Source organism: Haliotis cracherodii, unplaced genomic scaffold, assembly GCF_022045235.1.
Source record: "Haliotis cracherodii isolate W230 unplaced genomic scaffold, xgHalCrac1.p SCAF_14, whole genome shotgun sequence".
In the NCBI taxonomy this organism is placed as follows: domain Eukaryota; kingdom Metazoa; phylum Mollusca; class Gastropoda; order Lepetellida; family Haliotidae; genus Haliotis; species Haliotis cracherodii.
Window position 1 is genome coordinate 34,085,973 of NW_027266269.1, and position 27,133 is coordinate 34,113,105.

General features: G+C 40.5%; 1 protein-coding gene across 1 annotated transcript in view; it reads right to left on the reverse strand.

The window, feature by feature from the left end:
- The window catches only part of LOC139460756 (fibroblast growth factor receptor 3-like), a 56,666-nt gene that overhangs the window by 20,812 nt on the left and 8,721 nt on the right, over nucleotides 1-27,133 (reverse strand). The window contains exons 4-10 of the mRNA XM_071242228.1: nucleotides 24,169-24,338; nucleotides 7,543-7,704; nucleotides 6,302-7,082; nucleotides 6,111-6,136; nucleotides 4,376-4,457; nucleotides 1,950-2,146; nucleotides 18-164 (exon numbers count right to left, since the gene is read on the reverse strand). Of these exons, the coding sequence (XP_071098329.1) occupies nucleotides 18-164; nucleotides 1,950-2,146; nucleotides 4,376-4,457; nucleotides 6,111-6,136; nucleotides 6,302-7,082; nucleotides 7,543-7,704; nucleotides 24,169-24,338 (1,565 nt within the window). The remainder of the gene's footprint in view (nucleotides 1-17; nucleotides 165-1,949; nucleotides 2,147-4,375; nucleotides 4,458-6,110; nucleotides 6,137-6,301; nucleotides 7,083-7,542; nucleotides 7,705-24,168; nucleotides 24,339-27,133) is intronic.

The window sequence follows — 27,133 nt, forward strand, 5'->3', positions numbered from 1 at the left end:
TCGTGTATGAGATTTACCGTTATCTATAGGAACATAGTTGATGTACCACGTGATGTTTGGGTTGTGCTGCCTGTTGTCACTCCATCGGGCGTGACATGTAAATCTGGCACTGCTGCCTGCTATGACAACTACAGGAGTTGGTTTCGTCACCCATAGGTAGTCAGCTGCCACAGAATACGAAAGGAAGTATCATTACCACTGGGGCAAAGGTACCCAAAACCACTGAAGATTCAGTTCACGACTATATAATAGAGAATCTCACCCGAGTGTCTTTTGATATCAAATATATCAACACGAGTTGATAAGAGTGTAAAAACTACGAGTGTTGATTTATTTGATATCAAAAGACACTCGGGTGAGATTTTATTTATCATCTAAAATCATTCTTCCACCTTTTTCAGTTTGTAGACAGCAATAAGCAGTGTCTTAAGTGTAAAAAGTGCTGCTTACAGCTTCAGTAGAACCATAAGTGATGCCATTTGCTTGTGACGTCATGTAACAATGACGTCACAGTTTTCTGCAAAGCATTGTGATGCAATTTCTTTACCGCGGTATCTACAAGGTAGATATCGCTTGATCTCATCCAAGCGATATCTCCTGTGGGAGCCAGTTTTGGATGATAAATGAACACATGTTCAAAAATGTAGCTCAGTGTTGCAAGCGTCAGAAATTGTGTTAGGGAATTGTAGAGAATTAGACGGTTGATGATGGCAACCCACATAACACATACGGTCATTGACCTGTAACAATGGAGGGATGTAAATTAGATGCAGTTTAATACGATCTTTCCAGCTTCACTGTTACTCCATACATGATTAATGCCACTTTTTCAGTATATCAGTTATATCATTGTGTATCTTCGTAATGTGTGTACGTGTGTCTGAGTCTGTGTGTTTATGTGTGTACCTACACGTGTATACGTGCACCTGGCATGCTTGTGTGTGCATATGTACAAGTGTGTATATGCGTGTTTATATTTGTATGTTTGTGTGCATGTATGTTTGTGTCTACATGTGTGTATGTGCATCTGTGTATGTATATTTGTATGCGTGTATGTGTTTGTGTGTGTTCATGTGTGTGCACGCGTGCTTGTGTGTGTGCATGTGTGTGAGTGTGTGCGTGTGTGTGCGTGCGTGCGTGCTTTTGTGTTTGTGTGCGTATGTACATGTGTGTGTGCGCGTGCTTGTGTTTGTGCATGTGTGTGCTAGTGTGTGCGTGTGCGTGTGTGCGTGCGTGCGTGTGTGTGTGAGTGTGTGCGTGTGCGTGCGTGCGTGCGTGCGTGCGCGCGTGCGCGCGTGTGTTTGTGTGCGTGTGAAGAGGGGGTTGGACACTTGTAGTTAGCCCAAAACGGATAATAATAATTGAGGTCAATCTGGGATTCGAACCTTCTGGGCACGACGAGCAGCGCCTACCTTAGCGACATCACATGTACGGCGAAACAAATACACTATCTAACACACTTCTACATCTTCTAGTACTTTTTTGGGGTTGAGTCCCATCCGGGATTCGAGCCCACACTCCCAGACTGAGGCACCTAATCGCCAGCACACAAAGCCGGCGATCTAAACCACTCAGCCACCGATGCTTCCACAATAATGAAGGTCCGACAACTGGCAGTCTAGATCACATATTGTACCCCTCTGACAAGTGTAAATTGGCAGGCTCCCATGGCCGAAAGCCATTTAGAAAGTGGTCAAATGTAACAAGTGTCACGTTTTGGATAACTCTTTCTTAATAAAGTACAGATTCTAGTACCTTATTGGGTTGAGTCCCATCTGGGATTCGAACCCATGCTCCAAGAGTGAGGCACCCAATCGCTAGCACACATAGCTTTTCATCGCTTTGGGAGCCGTTTACACTTGTCACAGTTACATTTGACCACTTTCTCAATGGCATTGTGTATTCAAAGACCGTATCCACAAAACTAATGTAATGTTATTGAGACTTACCTTGGATGACTATTGCTATTGTCTTGGAGTCTGTGGGACGACTTGAGTTGCAACAGGTACAGGTGTACTTTCCTGAATTATTGTGGTCAGCATTTGAAATGACCAGTCTTCTTTGGTATGTGTCCGAACTAGAATTCATGTTCTTCGTTTTGGTTTTCGGAAATGTCCATGAAACAGTCGGATGTCCATTATCTGCCCTGTGACAAGGAAGTGACAAGTTTGTAACATCGTGTGTATGTGTCAGAAGGTATTCGTATATAGACATGGTGCTTTATGATTGAAGGGACGTCATGTGACAGGGGGAATGCTGTTCAATATTATTGCACTTATCTTGTGTTCTCTCTCTCTCTCTCTCTCTCTCTCTCTCTCTCTCTCTCTGTGTCTCTCTCTCTATCTCTCTCTCTGTGTGTGTCTCTCTCTCTCACTCCCTCTGTGTGTGTGTGTGTGCGTGCGTGCGTGCGCATGTGTGTGTGCGTGTGCGTGTGCGTGTGCGTGTGCCTTTGCGTGTGATGCTTGTAATAGTCCGATCTCGTCCGACATTTTTACATTGACCACTGAGATACCATGCCGGGGTTTAACATGGATACAGTGTACTGACTCCAAATAGATCAGTCCTTGTTTTGTCACAGTAATGCGTAGCGTGAGGCAGGGAAACAACGACAATCACCTCTTTATATGATATGACAGGGCCGGAAGATCCTGTTGAAACAGCTCCCTCTGGCTGTCAATGATTGGAAGAAGGTGAAGTTGAAGAATTTGATTCAGGTAGCGATTTGCTGTCAAATTTCCCTGAACCACAACCAAGTCAGATCTCGTGGTGTAGGGTATGGTCCCGCACACCAAGACACTACCCCCACCGCAATTGTCGAATTCGAGTACACAATGTGGGGCAAAACGCGCATTTCGACGAAGATAAACACGTTGTCTTTCATCTGGCCAGTGAAGAGAAAATCGTGATTCATCGCTAAACCACACTCGTCTCCATTTTCTCAAATTCCAAGGCTGTAAGGCATGGCCCCAACGCAAGCGTCGCTGTCGATGGATCTGTTGCAAAACAGGGACTATAACTGGTCTTCTGGGTCGGATTCCAGCCTCGCGAAGATGGTTCCTGACAGCCTGATCTAATGTCCTCCTCAAAGCAGGGATGCGTCCTGTGGCACTGCGAATGTAGCGATCCTGTTCAGGGGTGGTAATTCTTGGTCGACCGGTTCTCGGACGGTCTGCAGTGGATTTGAACTGTGTGTATCAGTCCCAAAGGCGGCAAATGGTGCTGTGGTGGACGTTGAAGTGACATGCAACAGAAGACAGATTCCCCTCTTTGGATACGTCCTATGGCGATATTCCGATCGGCAGCGCTGAGTTTCGGTATTTTTGAACATGAAAAACGTTGACTTTTGAATGACAAATTATTGGCTTATGCTTGCCTTTTTATAGCCACTACCACGAGTTACGAATGCCATAACTTGCACGTACATTTTGCCTTACTGTTTTCCTCCATTTTTGAACAAGTGTGAAAACAATGCCGTTTAAGACGTTGTAAATAGACAATGGCTGCGTTTTGACGCACCGTTTGTCGAATATCTGGCCACCAACATTTTCCGATAACATACATCCAATTTATATACCGGATTGTTTTGTGTAGTCAGGTTCAATGAACTACATACTACCTGTGCGTTTCTTTTTTTGAAGAGTGTAAGTGCAATAATCTTGGACGCGACGTTAAACCCAATTTCACGTCACGTCATATATGAGGCTGACTTATTAACCTATCAACGTATTATCCTATATTGCTTTAGGTTCCTGACAACTTCAGGTAAACCTTGTAATCAGCTCATCTTCCAAGTCCAGGTTTTAAAGTGGTTCTCTTCCAAATCTATATTTGAAATAGATCACTTCCAAACCTGTTTTGAACTTTTATATTTCAATACTTTTGGTTTTACAATTAACGTTTTATAAACGTGCCTCTTGATGTGAACACAATCAAAAGTCACACTTTTCTTTTTACATGAAAATGGACGTGAATCGAACCTGGTGATAAGCAGTTGTTAAATGTATCATGTCATGACTCCAGCTAGTCCATGCTGCACGTTGGTCTTCTCTCGTCTTTGAACGAATTCCTTTTTACACCGCGCCGTATTGTTTCACTATAAGGTATGTCGATGTTTTCTTATTTTTTTCTGGTATTTCTTGCATTTAGACGGTTCATAAGTTGGACAAAAAACGCCTCCTCGGTTTTGGTTGAAAATGTAAAACCTTGAGCTCAGGAAAAGCCCGAGGTTCGAAGACATTTTCAATCAAATCCCCGGTTGCGTGTATATTCCTACACTTAACTGTTGGTGATTTAAGAGGGCTCCTCTACTGGTGTTATAGCTATCACGCTGTGGGACAAAAAACAGTAATGCAACAATATAGTTATAGCTACTCACTGTCCGCTGCACAAGCACTCGATCGTCACATTATCCCCGTAGGTATAGTTCTGCTGTTTGGTGACCATGATTGTTTCAAGACCTGACAAAAGATGCAAAGACTATTCATAGTATGGTTATACAAATGTTTGTTTGTTTGTTGTTTAACGCCGCAGTCAGCAATATTCCAGCTATATGATGGCGGTCTGTAAATAATCGTTCCTGGACCAGACAATCCAGTGATTGACGTCATGAGCATCTATCCACGCAGTTGGGATCGATGACATGCATCAACCAAGTCTGCGAGTCTGACCACCCGATCCCGTTAGTCACCTCTTACGACAAACATAGTCGCCTTTCACGGCAGGACCGCCTCCGTGGTCTAGTGGTAGAGCGTCCGCCCGGAGAGCGGAAGGTCCGGGGCTCGATCCCCGGCCGCGTCATACCAAAAGACGTTAAAAGATGGTACTTGTTGTTACCCTGTCTGGCGCTCGGCATTAAGGGGCTAAAACAAGGACTGGTCGGCTCGGAGTCAGTATACTGTGTCTGAGTGGGATATTCATGTTAAAACTGCGGCATTGTATCTCAGTGAGCTAGCACTATAAATCGGCATCAGTCCGGACTAGTACAAGCAGCCACACAAACACACACACGTACATGCACGTCGCTATATAAGTGAAATAATCTTGGACGCGACGTTAAACCCCATTTCACCTCACCTCACCTTTCACGGCAAGCATGGGTTGCTGAAGACCTATTTTACCCCGGATTTCACTGGCCAGCTGTACATATGAACACAATTGCAGCTTCTGCTGATATGTTTCTACGACTGATGACAATGATATGCCCTTCAATAATAGGTAACATTACATAAACAAATTAAACATAACACGTCCCATTTCAGTTTTTGAAACCCATTTGTCCAGAAACTCTCGTCTAAGGTACTCACACAATTCAACATGCTGTTTTGAACGGTATATGTATACTAAGGATGAAAAAATAAAATACAATTGTTTCGATAACTCAAAATTCAAACTACATGTATGTCGCCCACGGGCCTGCCCATGGTTCAACAGTAGCCCATGGACGAGAATATTTTCCTATAAAATTGCTGTTTTGTTTTGCAAATACATAAAGGTGTGTCTACAAGTATCATTACACACAATTCAACTCCTTTTAATTAAATTCAGCTAATTAATAGTGATATATGTGTATGAAGCATAACGTAACAGTGAGAAGATAAAATATTTCGTTTTGTAATCATTTAAGAGACAACCAAATAAACGGTTTGTACATAATTTGTCCCACACTGGCCAATTGCCTCTGATTAGTGGGGGCGCGAGTGGCCCAGTTATCATAGGCGCCGCGATTCGCTGTGCAGAGTTTCGTCCCTTGGGCACGCCAGTAACCTATGACGGTGTGTTCCAATCCCAGTTCGCCCCGATTATGTTTCTAGGTTTGTCAGCACCATACCCGTGCTCGTGGGTTTCACCGAAGTGTTAATCGTCTGAGACCTGCATCACTTCGTGCTTTCCTCCCACATTAAGCTGACACACCATGACATAACTGGACTAATGTTAAAAGCACTGTTAAACCCAACTCACTCACTCACTCTGATTAGTGATAGGCGGGGATTACATGTCATTAGCCTTTTCGTTCAACCATATGTGACTAAGGTATCATAGACAGTCTCTCATTACGTATACCATACGGTAGTGGTATCACCTAAAGCAGTTTCCTTGATACGACATCTTACCTTTGGTTTGAGCGGACTGCCGTCCCCTAGGAGAAGAACATGTTGAAGGGAACGGAGATGTTGTTATGTCTTGAACTGTTCTACTGGTTCCAGTGGTGTGTTCCAATTGTGTCTGTATTAGGGCCCAGTCCCTACTGTTTTGAGGTGTGGTTGCTGTGTATTTCGTATATTGTTCAGAACTGTGAACACCAGCTGTTTGTGTAGGTTTGATAGCAGATATGTATATTTCAGAACTGTGAACACCAGCTGTTTGTGTAGGTTTGATAGCAGACATGTATATTTCAGGACTTTGAACACTAGCTGTTTGTGTAGGTTTGACAGCAGACATGTATATTTCAGAACTGTGAACACTAGCTGTTTGTGTAGGTTTGACAGCAGACATGTATATTTCAGAACTGTGAACACTAGCTGTTTGTGTAGGTTTGACAGCAGACATGTATATTTCAGAACTGTGAACACTAGCTGTTTGTGTAGGTTTGACAGCAGACATGTATATTTCAGAACTGTGAACACTAGCTGTTTGTGTAGGTTTGACAGCAGACATGTATATTTCAGAACTGTGAACACTAGCTGTTTGTGTAGGTTTGACAGCAGACATGTATATTTCAGAACTGTGAACACTAGCTGTTTGTGTAGGTTTGACAGCAGACATGTGTATTTCAGAACTGTGAACACTAGCTGTTTGTGTAGGTTTGACAGTAGACATGTATATTTCAGGATTCAGAGCACCAGCTGTTTGTATGGATGTTGCAATTGAATCGAAAGCTACAGAATTGTTCGATGTGGTGACGTTCTTGCCTGCGTTAGAAGTGTTAGTAGCATTGGAATGTGTCTGTCCATTGTATGACTGACCGTCCACTGTCATGTAAGTAGTGTATTTTAATGTTGGAGCACTGATGATGTTTGTAAACTTAATAGTGCAGGAATAATTGCCAACATCAAGGCTGTCCACATTCAAAATATGGAGGTTTCCTACATGAAAAATAGAAATAGAAAAGCTATACTAGCGGATCTATCTATCTATCTATCTATCTATCTATCTATCTATCTATCTATCTATCTATCTATCTCTCTATCTATCTATCTATCTATCTATCTATCTATGTACATACTAGCCAGTTCAAATTGAACGGTGGTTAATTGATATAAAGTTCGAGCAAGCAACACGATCTAATACTGTATTCATTTTCAATCTAGTTCCAAATTTTAAATTACAACGCGTCAAATTGTGAGATTAAGGCAATCAATACCTTCTTGATTAATCCACATCATTAATATATATAAAAACAGCCTTACAAATGTGTTCAGCAATTGTAAATAATAATGCAAGAGCGGCAATCGGGATGACCTTGCTGAAAATCTAATATTTTATCAGGAGCGTCACGGAAGTGACAGGGACCGTCAAGGAAGTGAAACACTTTTGCAGACTTACCATTTACGTCAATGTAGTGTTTATCGCTGACTGACACATTGTGTCCATTCTTCATCCACGTGTACGTTCTCCTTGTGGCTTGTACTTCATCCACCGTAGGACATGATATTTCAACGTAGCCACCACGGTGAAACTCCGTAACCAGGTTTAACCCATGTGGGACTATTAAACATTTTAAAATATGTTTACTGATATTGCGTGACGATTTTCAAAGTGTTGAGATTAAATATTTCGCACAGCTGCGTGATTGATCGATTGTTTGTTTGTTGTTTTTAACGCCGCACTCCAGCTACATGACGGCGGTCTGTAAATAATCCAGCCTGGACCAGACAATCGAGTGATTGACATCATGAGCATCGATCTATGCAATTGGGATATGATGACATGCTTCAAACCAAGTCAGCGAGCCTGGCCCCCCGATCAAGCATTGGTTGTTGAAGACCAGTCGCCTCTCACGACCAACATTGGTTGCTGAAGACCAGTCGCCTCTCACGACCAGCATTGGTTGCTGAAGACCAGTCGCCTCTCACGACCAGCATTGGTTGCTGAAGACCAGTCGCCTCTCACGACCAGCATTGGTTGCTGAGGAACAGTCGCCTCTCACGACCAGCATTGGTTGCTGAAGACCAGTCGCCTCTCACGACCAGCATTGGTTGCTAAAGACCAGTCGCCTCTCACGACCAGCATTGGTTGCTGAATACCACTGCTAACCCTGACACACTGTTGAAGTACACATCATCGTTAAGATCCGGGATAGAATAGGTCTTCAGCAACCCATGCTTGCCGTAAAAGGCGACTATGCTTGTCGTAAGAGAAGTAGTATAGGTAATGGGGGTTCTGGACCACTTCCACTGGAGCCAGATTTATATACCTATACCACTACTACAGGGGGAATTTTTTATGCCAAAATGATTATGCGATTCAACGATAGTCTTGAGTTGTATTAAACGAAACATCAATATTAATTATTAATGAATAAAATTTACTATAGCCCACGAGGATATTGGAAAGGTATAGGAGCAATAAAAAAATTAGCCAACGCGGCTAATGTATCTAAAGATGTGTCCAAGGGTTGGTTAAAGAAACAAGCGTTGTGGCAAATATATGTACCGGCACCACGTTATAGAAGAAGTTTGATAATTTTACAACGAATGAAGTTCATCAGGCTGACCTCTTCCTCACGATAAGGTAAAACGCAAAACGTATAAATACGCTTTAACAGTAGTGGATGTGGCTAGTCCATACAAAGAGGCAGAGCCATTAACCTCGAAAGATTCAACAGAAGTAGCTAATGCACTGAGCCGCATATATAAACGCGGACCACTAAAATGGCCTAAGCTATTTCAAGTAGATCCCGGTCGCGAGTTTATGGGATCGATAACAAAACTGTTAACAAAGCACAATGTCGAAATCGTCCGTGGTGAAAGAGAGGCCCACCGCAGTCAAGCTGTCGTCGAAAGATTTAACAGGACATTAGCGGAACGTTTGTTTGGCTATCAGTATGGGATCGAAATGAAATCCGAGCGATTGAGATCAACTGAATGGGTGACACGATTATCGGCCGTTGTATCAGCGCTGAATAATGAAGTAATGAGATTAATCGGGAAGAAACCATCCGATGCAATTAAAATGAAATCCGTGACTTCCGAATCTTCAACACCGAGGAGAGGCAAAGAACGAAAACTTCCGGATAGAGTAAGGGTAGGATATTTATACCAGCCCGGTGAACTCGAAGGAGGCTTATGTCGCGCAACCGATCCCATATGGTCCCTTAAGATGTATAACATTAGTCGATTGGTTACGAAAGAAGGAGAGCCATTTCTTTATTATCTTCAAGATGGACCGGGTAGGGCATTTGTACGAGAAGAGTTGTTCATAGTTCGCGACGGTACGGTATTACCACCATAACCATAGGCATAGGTAGTTACACCATCATTATCAATCCATCTCTTTGTATCTAAGGGGGATAATGATGTCTTGTTCATTCTTAATCCATATATCCTATGATTGTAACTTCTTAAAGAGTTCATCTCGTGTTTGAACGTTCTACCGTTGAATAATGCTTCTTTATACTGTTCATGTTTGATATGCTTTTTCACAACATACTTCTTAACACCCTTGGCTTTTCTTATCTCCCCATTATCGGACTTCTTTATAGAATACATCTTAGGTCTTAATCCTACATACTCTGCTATAGGGGTCCCAGCACATTCATCCCTCATCTTACCTAACACCTTTTTATTTACTACGCTGTGCAGTGGATTATCTTTAGGGTAATCGCTCGTGTCGTACATATCTATTTTTTCTGCCATATCTTTATACACATCCTCGGTTTGTATTTCCATCAACAAAGAATCTGTGTCGGTATATAACACCTCGCATCTATCGCCGTATTGCTTCTTAAGTTCGTTGTAATAAAAGTCATACATTAAGTGTTTTGACAAGTCGAGAATACTCATACCGACGTACACCGGTCTGTTGAATTTTATATTACTTTTCTGCATATGCAACGCGGCTAACACCTCGTTATCGAATATCTTGCTTCTGTTAAAAGCCGGACTGGCTATGAGTTTCCTGAGACTTTCTTCCTCACTAGATCTGACTAATTTAACATCAACAAGCTTCCTTAGATTCTCCATAGTTTTACCAAAAACCGAGTTATTCATGAGCTTATATAGATTCTTTTCGAAATCGCTGGTAGCTATCTTTCTTAAATCTGTGTTCAGCCTTATATAGGTCTCCATCCAAGGGCTTTGATCGAACTTTAGAACTCTGTGTATTTTCTTAAGTTTCATACCTAACGATAGATATAACTGGCGATTTCTGTAGTGAACTATATATTTTGTGTTATCCATCAAATTTGGTACGAGTTTTTCTACGTTAGCTAACCTACTATTACCCATCAAGGAGTTGATATTCCGACATCCAATCTTTATTAACCATTAATCTTTTGGGAGCTAGCGGATAACTGTTATGGTCTTTGTGTAACGAACTTGGATATTCCAAGTCAACTTCTAGTATGTACCCTTTATTCTCATCACTATTATGGATATCGATATCATCGACCCACTCAAAACCACCAGTGGGTAAAGGTTGACTCATAGCCCATCCATACAAATTGTTAGCGTCGAGATATAATATGTGCGTGTCGGGTTTACTCGGATCGTATCCTTCCACTAATTTATTATTAGCCTTAGAATACCTTTTCGCCGCCATCGATATACCACATCTTAATCCTTTCTCAATAAACAAGTGCATATCGTAATCTGTGAGTAGTTTTAGTTCTACGCCGGTCTTCTTCAACAATGCATCCCACGATAGTCCGGGACTGGAATAGTACCATGCCGGGTCCAAGCCGTATTGTTTTAAACACGCCTTTCTAAATATCTCGAATATATCGGCGAGAACAGTACATCGGTTTTTAAGTACAGATCGTGATAATCACCTAAATTCTTACAACCTAATTTATCCCAGACCGTCAGAGCGTGTTAATAATCGGCATCTGTTTTTTTAGATTCTGTTAAGTTACTATAGAATGATTCAAAGGGTGGTAATTCAGTTTCTTCGAATCTAGACCAATCATCCATATATTCGTAAGGATATACACCTTTTCTCAGCAACAAATGACGAGTTATCTTATCGGTATATTGATTTGTTATCGCGAAGTCATCGGGATAAGCCCATTACTTTGCTTTATTCTAGATTTCCCATCCTTGTCTCTATAATGTATAGGTTTAGTCAACGAGAACAATATGTATTTTTCCATATTGTTAGGAATGCACGTTAAACCGCCGTCGGTCTTTGAGATAGCTTGCATAATGAGTTGTGAAATACAACGGGGATGGGTATTGTTTGAGAATTCATTTTTAGCTTCAAGTTACACTCGTTATGAGCGGCTCCCCGATAATTACCCGTGACGTGGCAATGATCTCTTACGGAATCCCCATCCAGGGGTTTATTACAAACATGACAACTCGTAGACTTCTTGTGGGCCCTCCAATCATCTCTCGTCATACGCATGGGTTTCTTACACGATAATTTTTCCCTGATTATTCTCTCTTCGTTTTGTAGATATTCTAGGAAGTTTCCCGCTGCATCGGGACCTCTGTAAATCACGGGAGTGTTTGTTTTCCCATCATACATTACAACTATATATCCAAACCTACAAGGAATATGTTCTTGAGTTTTGTACGTACCTTGATTATTATCTTGGTTGGTATTTTCTATGGGTTTGATAAGCGCTTCGAAGTCGGCGTTAATTACGTACAGTACGGGCATTTGATTACAATAATGTTCAAATTTTAATATATTTTTTCCCTCTTTAAGCATATCAATCCTGACAGCGGCCTGTCCAACACCTCTACAGTCTTCTTTATGCTCTTCTTATAGATCTTGTCTGCTGTACCCATGTAGGCATCTTTCGCAGAAATATTTCTTTTCCTTATGTTTTGTTTGATCGTATAGCACCATGTTTAAACTCTTTATCCACGTATAATGATATTCACCATCCTTTTCGATAAAAAATGAATTGATTCTGGGAATATGTTCCGGAGCGGAGCTTATCCTGTGTACAACAATTCCTTTAGAATCTCTGAAAACATTTATAGCTAAATTATTTTGCTTTTCCACCTTATCAATTTGTGATATTGGTGTAGGTTCGTCTATACAATCGAAGTTGAGTCCATCGTTTTGGGGATAGCTAGAAGGTCTATCCAGATGCTTGTCTACGGGGAACAATGCAGATCTTATCATCATTCTTAAACAGTCATCTGATTTATTTTTTACGTTAATCATGGTTTTTTTCTTCTTATAATACGGGGGTAAATCTATATAAGATCAACCTTTGAAGGGCATATAATTTGCTATATCTAAATATAAACTATTGATTTTATCCACACCCCAACCCGAAACTCTATTAGTCCAACGTTCTAAAGTTTCCTGTATCCTCTGAATTGATGTATCTAATGATGCGTTTATAGTATCGGATTCGGTTACAACTTCTTGATTGCTACGGAAATATGGTTTGGTATTTTCGACGCTATCGTCTGTGTTACTTTTACTCAATAACATTTTAATCGTCAGCTGGTATTTTATACTATGTAAATCATCTAACTCCTCGTTAATTTTACTCAATATGATGGGCTTAATATCGTTAACATCCATGTTGGAATTAATATCCATCTTCCAACCTCTTAGATATTTACCAACGCCGGCGGATGTGGGTACAAATATTAATTCTTGATGTTGTTGATTATTATCATCAACATCATTATTATCTAGTAAAGCGATCAATTCAGCTTTTCTCATTCGAGAATAACCTCTCAGCCCACTGTTTCTTGCTCGAGCTTTGAGTTCTCTAACAGTTGGGTTTGTTGTATTCCAAACCGAGTAAGGTAATCAATTCAGCTTTTCTCATACGAGAATATCCATGTAGACCACGTTGCTTTGCCATAGCTTTTAACTCTCTGACAAAAACCATTGTGGTTGAATGGTATATGCAAAATGAGACAAATGTCTAATTGGTTGTTTTTCATATATTTAAATACGTATTCTCCCCAACCTATTCCTCTCATTGATGTAATCTCTCTTCCTAGCATAAATAATCTGGTTCCTGACCCTATCAGCACCGTGTTTCTTACATAAACAATAACGATCCTTGACCCCTATCCCGCATTCAGAACACGTATAGTTTATGTTTCCACGCCTGATTTAATAATTGTGTATACCGCAGTAAACATCAACACAGCGTCGATTACATAGAGTCGTCTTCCCCATGAGTGTAAATTTGCAATTGTTCATGGTTATACATCTATCATATCATTTGTCTAAGTGCAAATCACAGCTACACTAGTGAATAGCTGAAAATCAATACAGCAGATAACCCAATAATCACAAATGCGACCTCGCGGTTCTTTTGTTCCTCTGACGGTGTATAAAACTGACTCATTGTTTGTCTCGGTATTGGGTCTAGTTTTTTCCCCAAAACGAGGTAGTATTCGTGCATGGCATATTCAACATCCTTAAACGTTTGAATTGAATGACCTTCCTTAATCAGTTGTTCATGAATAAAGTCTAATCTCTTAATTCTCTGCCGCATATATTGTAACTGGGCTGCTTGGAGTTGTTCTAAAGCTTTGTTATGTCGTTTACGCTCCTCTTCAACTTCTTTAGCATTTGATTCCCTCATACTGGAAAATAAATAATTACTCTCCAAAAAAGCTAGAGCATTAACAATAGCTCCACCGACCATCATCGCAATTGATGCCATATAATATAAAATATTCAAATGTTTAATAATATAAAATATTCAAATGTTTAATTACTTCATTATGTCTTCCAGGATAAGTCCTTGTTTGATGAGCATATCCTTCGTTGCCATTGCTAATCCAATATCCAGAACCATCATACCGATGTCAAAACTATTAAAATCTAGCTTGGGAGGTGTTGCTTTAGTAATCATTTTAGCCATACGAGCATAACCAATGGCCAAGCCGGTGACCACCGCTGAATGATAAGTTGCGTTTACCAACATTTTACCGTCTGTAACTGGAGTAGTCATGCTTCTTATAGCATTATATGAGGGCTAACCTCTAATTGAACTTGTTGTTGCATCGGGGGTGATGTTTTCTCTTCTCCGGTCTTATAAAAGAACCATACAGCCGCTATACCAGCAACTCCTACAAGTGCCCATGTTTTAATCGGATAAATATTTGAATTATTTATTAATTTCGCTTTCCTCGCCAGACCTCCCTTCCTCCCAGCTGCTATTTTTTGGGGGTTCTTAGTAACTCTGGGTTGTTTTTGTGTTTGTGGTGGTTCCTCATTCACTAGTTATTCCGCAATCTGTTGTGCATCCTCGTTCACAATCTGTTGTAGTGTCACCTGTTGTGAGTGTGTTTCCGCAGTCTGTTGAGTCTCCATTTATATTATTAAGTGGGCACATATGTTTAAATTGACAATACCTAGCCGTTATTAAAGCTGTGGTGAACAGAGCTAAGAACATTCCATATCTATGATAAAACTCACAGCTCACTGAGCTTATAACGTGTTCGATGAATGGGTCTTTCTCGAGAGATTCGCATAAATACATGCGATGTTCTGCCGGGATAGGGAGAAATGTACTAGCTACGACTGTGTATAGTTGTAACATAGCCGACCCTATCGTTTTAGTCATGGTAGCTCCCAGTCTAGACTCGTAACAGGCGTACAGTTTTTTAATCTCTTCGTCGGTCATGTTATCAATTTTTTCGATGGTATAATTTTCTCCCAAATATTGGGAACATTTTCCACCGGCTACCAAAGCCGCGAGTCTTTCTCTATGTTTATCTAAAGATTTATCTACATCAGGCTCAGATTCTTTGAGCATTTGTTCGATGAGTTCGTCGCTTTCCATAATGTAATACCTAAGGAGATATTTAAGTCTAACATAATGGAATATGACATATCCAATAAAACCCGTAATAATGAACTGTTGCGAAAGAATGAGGATTCATTACCCAATCTCTCGATATGTATGTTTTATTAACGCTTATAGTCGGGCACAGAATAATAATATGATCGAAAACGTCCCGATAAGGACTTTGTAAAATATCTAGAATAAAGGCTGTTTTTCCGCAGCCCGTTTGCCCACATATGATAGCGCAGTGAGGATCTTTAGGTAAAAGATTACTAATAGATTGCTTGCACGAATCTTCCATTCTGTATATTAAGTTGCGCATCCATAATCACGTACAAATATATGTTTAATTTACCAGCTGATTCCTGGAGCTTCGTTATCTGTATGGTGGCACCCTCGCTAGCATTTTCTATTCTCCTCCCACTGCCGTGTAGTTGGTCATCGTCCGTTGTTCGCATGTCTAGCCATAGAGCGTACTTCGTGGTGAGGTATTCACCTATTGATACACTTCCGAGAGACAGATCTTTCACGACCTCGTTAACTTCCGGGGAACGTTTTATAGAAGGAAGTTTTTTAATCTCATCCCACTGGTGATACGCTAGCATTCCTTGGCTATATAGTTGATTAGGAACGCCCTCGATAGTCAATTCTACTTTTGTAATCTTGGGGTTGTAGAACTTCTCGGTATTTCTTTCAAACGCATCGGAGGGGTCTTCGAACAACATTAAAATACCCTTCAACGACCTCGTGGGGACGTTTAGATTAATATTCAACATCGTATCTCGTGATCTCGTGATCTTTCGGTGCCGCAGCACGCGATCGTCACAAATGGCTAAACTTCCTGAATAATGGTTACAAATTTGTCTGGCTCATTCGGGATCCGTTATCATATCGTACTCGAGCGAGATATTGTCAGTGGAATAGCTAGCATCATCAGCAGCTCTGATTACTCTGCCGTAGTCATTAAAAGTGAGTTCGTATTCTAACCTATCGCATAGGGATGCTTGATAAAAGGGCATGTGGGAATCTAGTAATTCAAAGTCTAGGGGAACATAGAATCGGTTACCTAATGCGTCGGCAACGGCTTTATCTTTTTCGTTGGTATCAACACCATTTTCAGCGCCCACACGCAGTCTCCATGTGTTCTTATTACAAATAGCTTGGTACTGTAAGTTTTCCCGCTCTTTATCCGTTCTCCAGAGATCCATGTAACAATAGTATACGTCGTTATCGTCGATACTCAAAACCTCATTACCGGTAATTTTAATAGCAATTTTCTTAACGATAGCACGACCTATGTTCTGAACAGGCTCTCTGTTAACGTCGGTAGAAGACAAACTAATCGTAAATGCTAGTCGGACAGTTCCCGGAACTAACACATCGTGTGCGCCGAGATTAGGAAAGCAAACCAGAGGCGTTTGATTCTGATCGATGGTACTAGGGTTATCAGTTATAGTTACAGACTGACGAATTGCTTTGACCCCTAATGGATCTCGAAGTCTACCTTGTGGGTTTAACTTGCGTCCGTATTGCGAAGACATTGTTATATTGAAAACATGTACCCTATGTTTAATATAAAAATGGATGACTATGATGACTTTGATGACTTTGATAACCAGAATACAACCGAAGATACTGATGAAACCAGCTTTATGAATCTTAATGATGAACTTTTGAACCCAACCGTAAATGATGAACTTTTGAAACCAGCCGTTGATGATTATTACGATAACTTTAAAGATGATGGTCCTATTGGTCGTGACTATTCAAAGTTTGAGATAGATAGTAAAGGAATATTGTGACTGCGTGGCGCTCCGGATATTGACCTAATGCATTATCGTACTCGTAAGCCCCTAGCCTTGTCTACTATAGCCAATAGACACGGCACTGTGTTTGTTCGTGATAAATTAGGTTTTGTAGACTACGGACGAGCAAACCTTCCCGCAAAGACTACTAAGGTTCTTAGGACTATGCAGACTAAACTCGTTAACAATACAGATAATTTGGAAGCAACCTCAATGGTGGCCTCGAACGGACTCGATGAAATCTTGGGTACCTTTGATGATCCTCAGTTACAGGTACCACCATCCTTGGAGTTTATTATTAGGGATTTACGAGGTCTTGACAAGGCAATGCAAACAATTCGGGGAGAACTCATCAATAATACAGCCAAGCTATCCGAACTCGACAAGCATATAGCTTATGAGAAAACAAAACTTGAACAGGCAGGCGATGAGTTCAGTAGACGTCACGTAGCAGAAAGACTGCGTAACTTAGAATACGAAAGATTGGCCCGCCTCGAAGCGGCTTCCACAAATGAAGAGGCACTTCGTTCACAAATCAGTAGAATTCGAGAAACTATCGATCGCGTCCTTAACGATGACACTACACTGGCCGATAAAATTAAAACATTGTTCAGAGAACAGGGAATAACAATTGCCAGTATTTTAACCGTGTTGGGATTTATTATATCGACTTTGACTCTCGCGTTAACCGGTGGCAGTACAGGTGGTGGTACACCACCCACACCCCCTAGTGATGGTATAAAAGAGTGGATAAAAAAGCATTAGGTTCAGCACTGGGTAAGCTCGCTGAGAAAGCCGCGGGCGCACTTCCCGGTATAATAGGGAGTGTTGTTTCCTGGCTCTAGAATTTATTAGCTAAGACCACCACTTGGCTTAGTCCAAACTTGTGGGGGTTGATCGTAGCAATTTCAGGGCTGTTGTACGTATTCGCTAAGAACTATTTAACCAAATCAGTTCACTAAGAACTATTTAACCAAATCAGTTCATTAACCAAATCATAAGTAAACCAGCCATGACTCCACCAACTACAAGCGCTGTTTTTTCATCGATATGTTGTTGATTTTTAGCCGCAATATGCGGTGGCACTTGTGCGTCAGTAGATGTTTGTGAAACATGTGGTGTTTGTGGCTTGACTATTCCCTTTTCGCCGTGATCGTTTGCGTTATTAATTCAACGTTCATATCTGAATTTATACCTGGTTTTTGTTGATCGGTAGCGATAACAATTTTATTATTATAGCCTATCACTTGACCGATCTTAAGTTCCATATTACTCGGAGACATGTATAGTCCCGGCACATAAACGAAGTCCACTTTGGATTGAGCGTACTGTAATGCATCTTGAAAACGCTTTATAGACGATGGTATGTCAACTGGTGAATTAATGGCGTCCTCCACGTTTGAGACAAACTGTTTTTGCGCATCGAGCGCCGTCCCAGAACCATTAATGGATGTTCGTGTTTGCGATTGTGCTCCGAGAATTGCCCATACATAAGTTCTTATCGATTCATTAACTCTTACAAATCCTGGGTTAGTAAAATTATTTTCCGTTTTATCATTAAGAAATTCATTCCAAGCATCTGCGGTATCGTTCATTTGTACAAATCTTTTAACAATATAAATTAAACCACTCTTAAAACTCATAATATCCCCTCTCCAATCGTTACTATAAAGTTCCCAGCCTTTATACCAATCACCGGTTTTATGCCAATGATCATATATTCTTGCGTAAAGTTTGCTGGTACTATACAACTTACCAAAATTAACATTTAGTTTATTAAGTTCTTTATATATATAATCGCTTTCTTCTTTGACGGATATTTTTTTCATCTGTGTAAGGAACACCTAGACCATGGTTTGCTCCTTTAATATGCCAATCTTAACTCGTAGAAACATTAAATTCCTGACAAATACGCTCATACGCGGACCTATCATAATTATTATTTGTGGAATTCCACGCTCGATCCTGCGGTAATGGAGCACTAATTTCTTTAAGTATACGTCTAATCTGATAGTACACGTGAAATGTTATAACAGACTTATTCAGTGCAAATCCTGGAGCGTAAAGAGATACGCCACATCCCGTTGTGGCACACCATATGGCAAAGTTTAACTGATTCTGCCAAAATTGCATCGGATTGTGAAACCAATCGTGCACCATTTTATCGCTAGTTGCCGTGACCCTGTAATTTTCAAAGTTATCGGGGAATTTAACGAAAAATTCAGCACCAGAGGCAGTTACTATAATCGATCAATTAGTAATGTAAGTTGATTTGATATTTAAGTTATGATATAGTATAATTGTATATTTAATATGTATGTTACACTCCCGGGAATAACAAATGGTCAGTCTATTGAACTGCTTCATACTCAGATGGACAACTCGAAGTAGCCCTTTGTGACGTAACGTATTACCCGCTGTGGACCAATATAAATGCTGCAAAAGATAATAATAAGATAATGATAACTGATGGAGTTAGTCCTGGCAAAATAATTACTATACCTGATGGGTATTACAGTGTATGCTCACTCAATGATGAAATTTTTAAGCCTAATGGAGTTAGTCTAACATAAAATGAGTCGAATGGGTTACTGAAATTAGACCATGGAGAAAATAGTGCAATGATTTTATTGGACTTATCAATTACACTTGGATTTGGACGCTTAATTGGCACAATATACAAGACATCAGCACAGGGGGTTAATTTGCCCGATTTAGTTCCCTACAAAGAGTTGTGCATCCATCTTGATCAAATAAGCTCAATGGATAATATTTAACTAGAAAGTCCTTCAACTCTGCTCAGAATTGTTCCAGTGAAAAATGAAAAATGCAATAGTGGCAGAACGGAATCTTTCTCTGGAACGCTCAGACAATGTAATACAATTGCGCTTTCCGATCTCGGAGACACGGAAGGATTTGGCAAACCCGGTAGCAATGGTAAGTTATACGCTTTACACTTACACGATAATGTATACAAGCGGAAAGAAGTTATATTCCCAGAAAATCTAGAAGATTTAAGCGATGTCGACGTTATTAGACTCCTTAAAACCACTCCGTACAATATTATTCACAACGCCGAGAATAAATGGACTATGGTCGAAGCAAACATCAAGTGGCTACTGAATATCGTCATTACCCCACATTATGCGATGTTGAAGTCTTGTTTGGAGATGCACCGGAAGATGCCTTCGAAATATTACCAGGTCTATCGATTAAATGGCTCAAGAAACACGAGCGTCAACGTTGCAGTATTATTCATGTCGGAGCATCACCCGTTGCAACCCTCGAGGGGGTTCAAATTATTAAAAGTGGTAGTATTTCTCTTTCTAAGATATTCTTGCCGTATAATATACATTTGATAAGGTTGATGTATACTCTCAAAACATTTAAGCAAGACCAATTAAAGACTATTATATATTTGTAATATACACTATGAGTTTATATCCAGCGCTCGATGAAGCAATTGAAAAGATGGAAACTGTTGATGGATTTCGATTACATCAAATAAGCGACATCAAACATCGAATAGAGAAGGATAGGGAGTTGAGACTTGGATTGTATAAAAAGTATCGCAGAGCCGTGAATGCTCTGGACGGGGTTGACACCGCTCTTGTAGCGGCTGGCATGGGACTCGGTGTAGCCGGTGTCGGTTTACTATCAACTATAATCGCTGCACCTATCGTGCTCGACATGGAAATAGCCGCTGGAGTCTCGGGACTGGCAGGAATAGCAATAAAATTCATTTCTCGTAGGTTACAAAAGAAAGCATTAAAACACGATAGTATTCGAATACTCGCCGAAGCAAAGTTGAACAGCATTGAGGATCATATTTCGACAGCAATGGTCGATTGTAAGATATCCGAGGATGAGTTTCGTTTAGTGCTGTCAGAACTCACCAAATACAATGAAATGAAGCAGGAGATTCGATCAAAATCTCATAAGACCAGTTGTATTAGCAAAGACGAGAAAAAAAAGTTCATAGAACAGGGGAGGCAATAAGCGCGTCAATTATTCCGTGCCAAAACCAAAGAACTGGTTGGAGATTAAAAATAGATTGCTTACTATCGTTTGATCACATTTAGACAAATGCTTACATAAATATATATAATAATGGAAAAAACTATTAAATGGAGAGAATTACCACAAGGTTTTTATTATATCAGTGATGTCAAACCAACCAAATACGGTTATCAATTGTTTCTTATCAATTTACAAGAAGAGTGTAGTTATATAGTCTGGTCTCCTAGTAAAATGAACGAAGAACTTAATAAAAATGTTGAATATCTCTTTATCGATAAAAATAATGAAGAATATTTTTATTACCATTTAGGCTCATCTAAAGGAATGATTGGCCCCAGGTATTGGTGAGCTAGAGCCAATTTAACTTGATCTCATGACTATCGTTGAAACGCATAATCATTTTGGCATAAAAAATGCCATCTGTAGTAGCAGTATAGGTAATAAATCCGGCTCCAGTGGAAGTGGTCCAGAACCCCCATTACCTATAAAAAATTATATCATTGGCTCCAGGTGGTGGTGAGCTAGAGTCAATTTAGCTGAATCTTATGACTATCGTTGAATCGCATAATCATTTTGGCATAAAAAATTCCACCTGTAGTGTTGGTATAGGTATATGAATCCGGCTCCAGAGGAAGTGGTCCAGGACCCCCATTACCTATACTACTAGAGACGACTAACGGGATCGGGTGGTCAGGCTCGCTGACTTGGTTGATGCATGTCATCGTATCCCATGATGTCAATCACTGGATGGTATGGTCCAGAGTCGATTATTTACAGACCGCCGTCATATAACTGGAATGCGGCTTTTAACGACAAACAAACAAAACACATCATTGTGGAATATTCACAAGGCTTACATGTTTTATATTATGCTTCCACTTTGATTACCTCCCTTTGGTTTTGAGACCACTGTAAATCTTACAGAAGTGGATACGAGTGGACCAGTCATTGAGGCGCCACTTAACTGCGTCCTTAAAACGTGTATACAGCCTGTGATCATGGATTCCATCCCAATATTCGCTCTGATTATGTTAGGCTTATCAGCACCATGCTCGTGACCGAACTTGATTCATGGTTGATTGCAACAGTGTAAATTACTGCTCGGGTCTTGTCTTGCCGAATACATGGGTGAACCAGTCATCTGATGCGCCGCAATTTGCTGTGCACGCCAGAAAGCTATGATTGTAGGTTCGAATCCCGGATCAGACACTGACTTTATCGAAACGATTTGTGACGTTGTTACTCACAAGTACTCTCGGGTAGTCACCCACATGTCTGACGATGATGTTAATATACTCGAATAGTCATCCACATGTCTGACGGTGATGTTAATATACTCGAATAGTCATCCACATGTCTGACGGTGATGTTAATATACTCGAATAGTCATCCACATGTCTGACGGTGATGTAAATATACTCGAATAATCACCAACATGTCTGACAGTGATGTTACTATACTCGAATAGTCACCAACATGTCTGACAGTGATGTTTATATATTCGGGTACTCACCCACATGTCTGACAGCGATGTTGATACACTCGGGTACTCACTCACATGTCTGACGGTGATGTAAAAATATACTCAGGTACTCATCCACATGTCTGAGGGTGATGTTAATATACTCGAATAGACATCCACATGTCTAACGGTGATGTTAATATACTGGAATAGTTACCAACTTGTCTGACGGTGATGTTAATATACTCGAATAGTCACCAACATGTCTGACAGTGATGTTAATATACTCGGGTGCTCACCCATATGTCTGATGGTGATGTTAATTTAATCGGAAAGGCACCCACATGTCTGACAGTGATGTTGATATACTCGAATAGTGACCAACATGTCTGACGGTGATGATAATATACTCGGGTACTCACCCACATGTGTGATGGTGATGTTAATATTTTCGCATAGGCACCCACATGTCTGACGGTGATGTAAATATATACTCAGGTACTCATCCACATGTCTGAGGGTGATGTTAATATACTCGAAAAATCATCGACATGTCTGACGGTGATGTTAATATACTCGAATAGTCACCAACATGTCTGACGGTGATGTTAATATACTCGAATAGTCACCAACATGTCTGACAGTGATGTTAATATACTCGAATAGACATCCACATGTCTGACGGTGATGTTAATATACTCGGGTGCTCACCCATATGTCTGATGGTGATGTTGATATACTCGAATAGTGACCAACATGTCTGACGGTGATGATAATATACTCGGGTACTCACCCACATGTGTGATGGTGATGTTAATATTTTCGGATAGGCACCCACATGTCTGACGGTGATGTAAAAATATACTCAGGTACTCATCCACATGTCTGAGGGTGATGTTAATATACTCGAAAAATCATCGACATGTCTGATGGTGATGTTAATATACTCGAATAGTCACCAACATGTCTGACGGTGATGTTAATATACTCGGGTACTCACCCACATGTCTGACAGTGATGTTAATATACTCGAATAGTCACCAACATGTCTGACGGTGATGTTAATATACTCGGGTACTCACCCACATGTCTGACGGTGATGTTAATATACTCGAATAGTCACTAACATGTCCGACGGTGATATTGATATATTCGGGTACTCACCCACATGTCTGACAGTGATGTTAATATACTCGAATAGTCACCAACAAATCTAACAGAGATGTTAATATACTCGGGTACTCACCCACATATCTGACGGTGATGTTAATATACTCGGGTACTCACCCACATGTCTGACGGTGATGTTAATATACTCGGGTACTCACCCACATGTCTGACGGTGATGGTAATATACTCGGGGACTCACCCACATGTCTGACGGTGATGTTAATGTACTCGGGTACTCACCCACATATCTGACGGTGATGTTAATATACTCGGGGACGCACCCACATGTCTGACGGTGATGTTAATATACTCGAATAGTCACCAACATGTCTGACAGTGATGTTAATATACTCGGGTACTCACCCACATGTCTGACGGTGATGTTAATATACTCGAATAGTCACTAACATGTCCGACGGTGATATTAATATATTCGGGTACTCACCCACATGTCTGACGATGATGTTAATATACTCGAATAGTCACCAACAAATCTAACAGAGATGTTAATATACTCAGGTACTCACCCACATATCTGACGGTGATGTTAATGTACTCGGGGACTCACCCACATGTCTGACGGTGATGTTAATATACTCGGGGACTCACCCACATGTCTGACGGTGATGTTAATATACTCGGGGACTCACCCACATGTCTGACGGTGATGTTAATGTACTCGGGGACTCACCCACATATCTGACGGTGATGTTAATGTACTCGGGGACTCACCCACATGTCTGACGGTGATGTTAATGTACTCGGGTACTCACCCACATGTCTGACGGTGATGTTGTCAGATCTAGCAATGCCGTACGTGTTGTTGGCTTCACACTGGTAAACACCTTCTCCAACTTCGAATTTCAACTTAAGACTCTCGGAGCCTGACGACAGAATGTGGGAGCTGATCTGTAGTGGGGCGTTATCTTTCCATAGTCGAATCCTGCTCAAAACAAACCATAATACTCCTAGTACAGAAATAATTTTGGTTCCAGTAAAATGCCATAGGGCATTTTCAGCGATGTTTCTTCATTATTTACAGATTGAAATTAAAAATACAGCAAATGGGGTTTAGGTGATCCAGCCAGGCTGGTTAGGCTCGTCATCAGCTAAGGGCCCATGTCCCCTCTACACGCAACCAAGACAGCGAATTGGACTAGTCAAACCCCCCAAGCACTCTTGGGAGAATGTTAAGACTCCCCAACACTGCCTCCTTCTACATTACACAGATTATCAGAAGTCCTGTCCCCCTGGCAACAAACCCGGGTACTCTCCCAATGTTAGTCAACAGATTTGGTACCAAGTTTGAAACAAATTGCAACAGAATGTGTGTTCACCACAATGCATTTCTACAAGGCCCCGAAAACAACATACTAAAAGTCTCAAAGCAACCCCAGTTTGGGAAATATGTTTAATTTGCACATGACCACCAATTATCAAAATATCTTCCATATTTCAGATGAGGTTCAATGTTTTCATAAAAAATTAAAAAAGCATGTATTGTTTTGCGAAATAGCCGTATAATGTATCTAAAAAGATATTCCAAACTACTAAACGTTTTTGACTATTTCAAGATGGCCGATAAGATTCCCAAGTGTGTGTTTACCCTCTTGGGTCGTTTAACTTTAAAACAGTGTGCAAGATTTATATTCAAATATTGGTATTTGGTGGTTTTATTGGATTTCCACAAATGAAATACAAGGTAGATAACTCATCGACTTATTGTGAAACAACTGGTTTGGGGTAAGTTCTGAGAGGACCTCATATAGGTCATACTTCTTTCAAACAAATATATACATGAATGACAACGAAACTTGCCGAGGCGTTTATTGTCATGTTGATAAGTAGACTCAGACAATAACAATCAACATTTCAATTTATACTCGCCAAAACATGTCATTTAAGAGATAAATATTGATATTTGGGGGTTATATAGGATTTATACAAATGATTGCGTATTCTACATGCATCCTTGGGTCTGGTTATCCCAATGTAGAAGTTCAAATCACTCAAATATGTCACCAGACACCTGCATATTGATATTCTATGTCTAGCCATCAATCTCTTGGCGGCCATCTTGGAATTGTAGGCCACCAGGGGGCTCGGGTGACAAACTTTCTATCTAAAAGTGTTAGTTAGTGTGCCAAGCTATTTGCATATTAGTCCCATCACACTGTTTTAAAGTTAAAATATTCAACAGTGTAAACACAAACTTAGGAATCTTGTGGGCCATCTTGAAATTGGCGGCCATCTTGAATTTTTGCAGATTTAGCAATAGTCAAAAACGTTCAGCAGTTTCAAATATCTTTTTAGAAACATAATATGGCTATATCGCATTAAAACACATGCCTTTTTCATCAAGACATTGAACCTCATCAGAAATATGGAAGATATTGTCCATATTGCCATAGTGGTGGCCATATTGTATTATGCAAATTAAACGGATCGCTTGGGACTTTTGGTATGCTGTTTTCGGGGGCTTGTAGAAATGCATTGTGGTGAAATAAATTCTGTTGCAAATGGTTCCAAGTTGAATGAAAAAATGGCCTAGATTGCATGGACTATAACGCATCGAGAACAATGGGGAGTCGGACAACTTGGTACTTGGGATGCAAGCTTGACATTTCAAATGCGAGGTCTGCATATTTGCCATGTTTATCCTGAATCTTGTCGATCACATAAGTGTGAAAATCAAATGATATAAATGATTTCATAAAGTGAATGAGTAGCGTAAAACCATACTCACTCACTTGACTGGCTCTTCCAAGCTACAGTGAGTGAGTGAGTTGGGTTTAACATGGCTTTTATCAGTATTCCAGTTATATCACGGCGTCTCAACTCAATGTGGGAGGAAAGCCCGAAGAGATGCAGGTCTCAGACGTTTACCACTTCGGTGAAACCCACGAGCACGGGTATGGTGCTGACAAACCTAGAAACATAATCGGGGTGAAGCGGGATTCGAATCCACAATCATAGGTTTCTGGCGTGCCCAAGGGACGCAACTCTGCACAGCGACGACTGAGCTACCCATGCCCCCTTGATTTAACTGTATTTATAAAAAAACACGACAAAGCTGGACATCGGCTGGCAATGTGTTGCACAGTCTCATTAAATGCATACTACTACTACTACTACTTCTACTACTACTACTACTACTACTACTACTACTAGTAGTACTTCTACCAGTATCACTAATACTACCGCCAGTACTACTACACTACTACTACACGATATGGCTGAAATATTGCCGATGTGACGTAAAGCAGTACCTCACTCACTCACTCACTACTACTACTGCTACTACTACTACTAGTACTACTACTACTGCTACTACTACTACTACCGCTACTACCACTACTACTACTACTACTACTACCAGTACTACTAATAGTACTACTATCAGTATTACTTATACTACCGCCAATACTACTACACTACTACTACTACTACTACTACTACTACTACTGCTGCTACTACTACTACTACTACTACTGCTGCTACTACTACTACCGCTACTACTACTACTACTACTACTACTACTACTACTACCCGTACTACTAATAGTACTACTACCAGTATTACTAATACTACCGCCAATACTACTTCACTACTACTACTACTACTACTACTACTACTACTACTACTACTACTACTACTACTACTAGTACTTCTACCAGTATTACTAATACTACCGCCAGTACTACTACACTACTACTACTGCTACTACTACTACTAGTA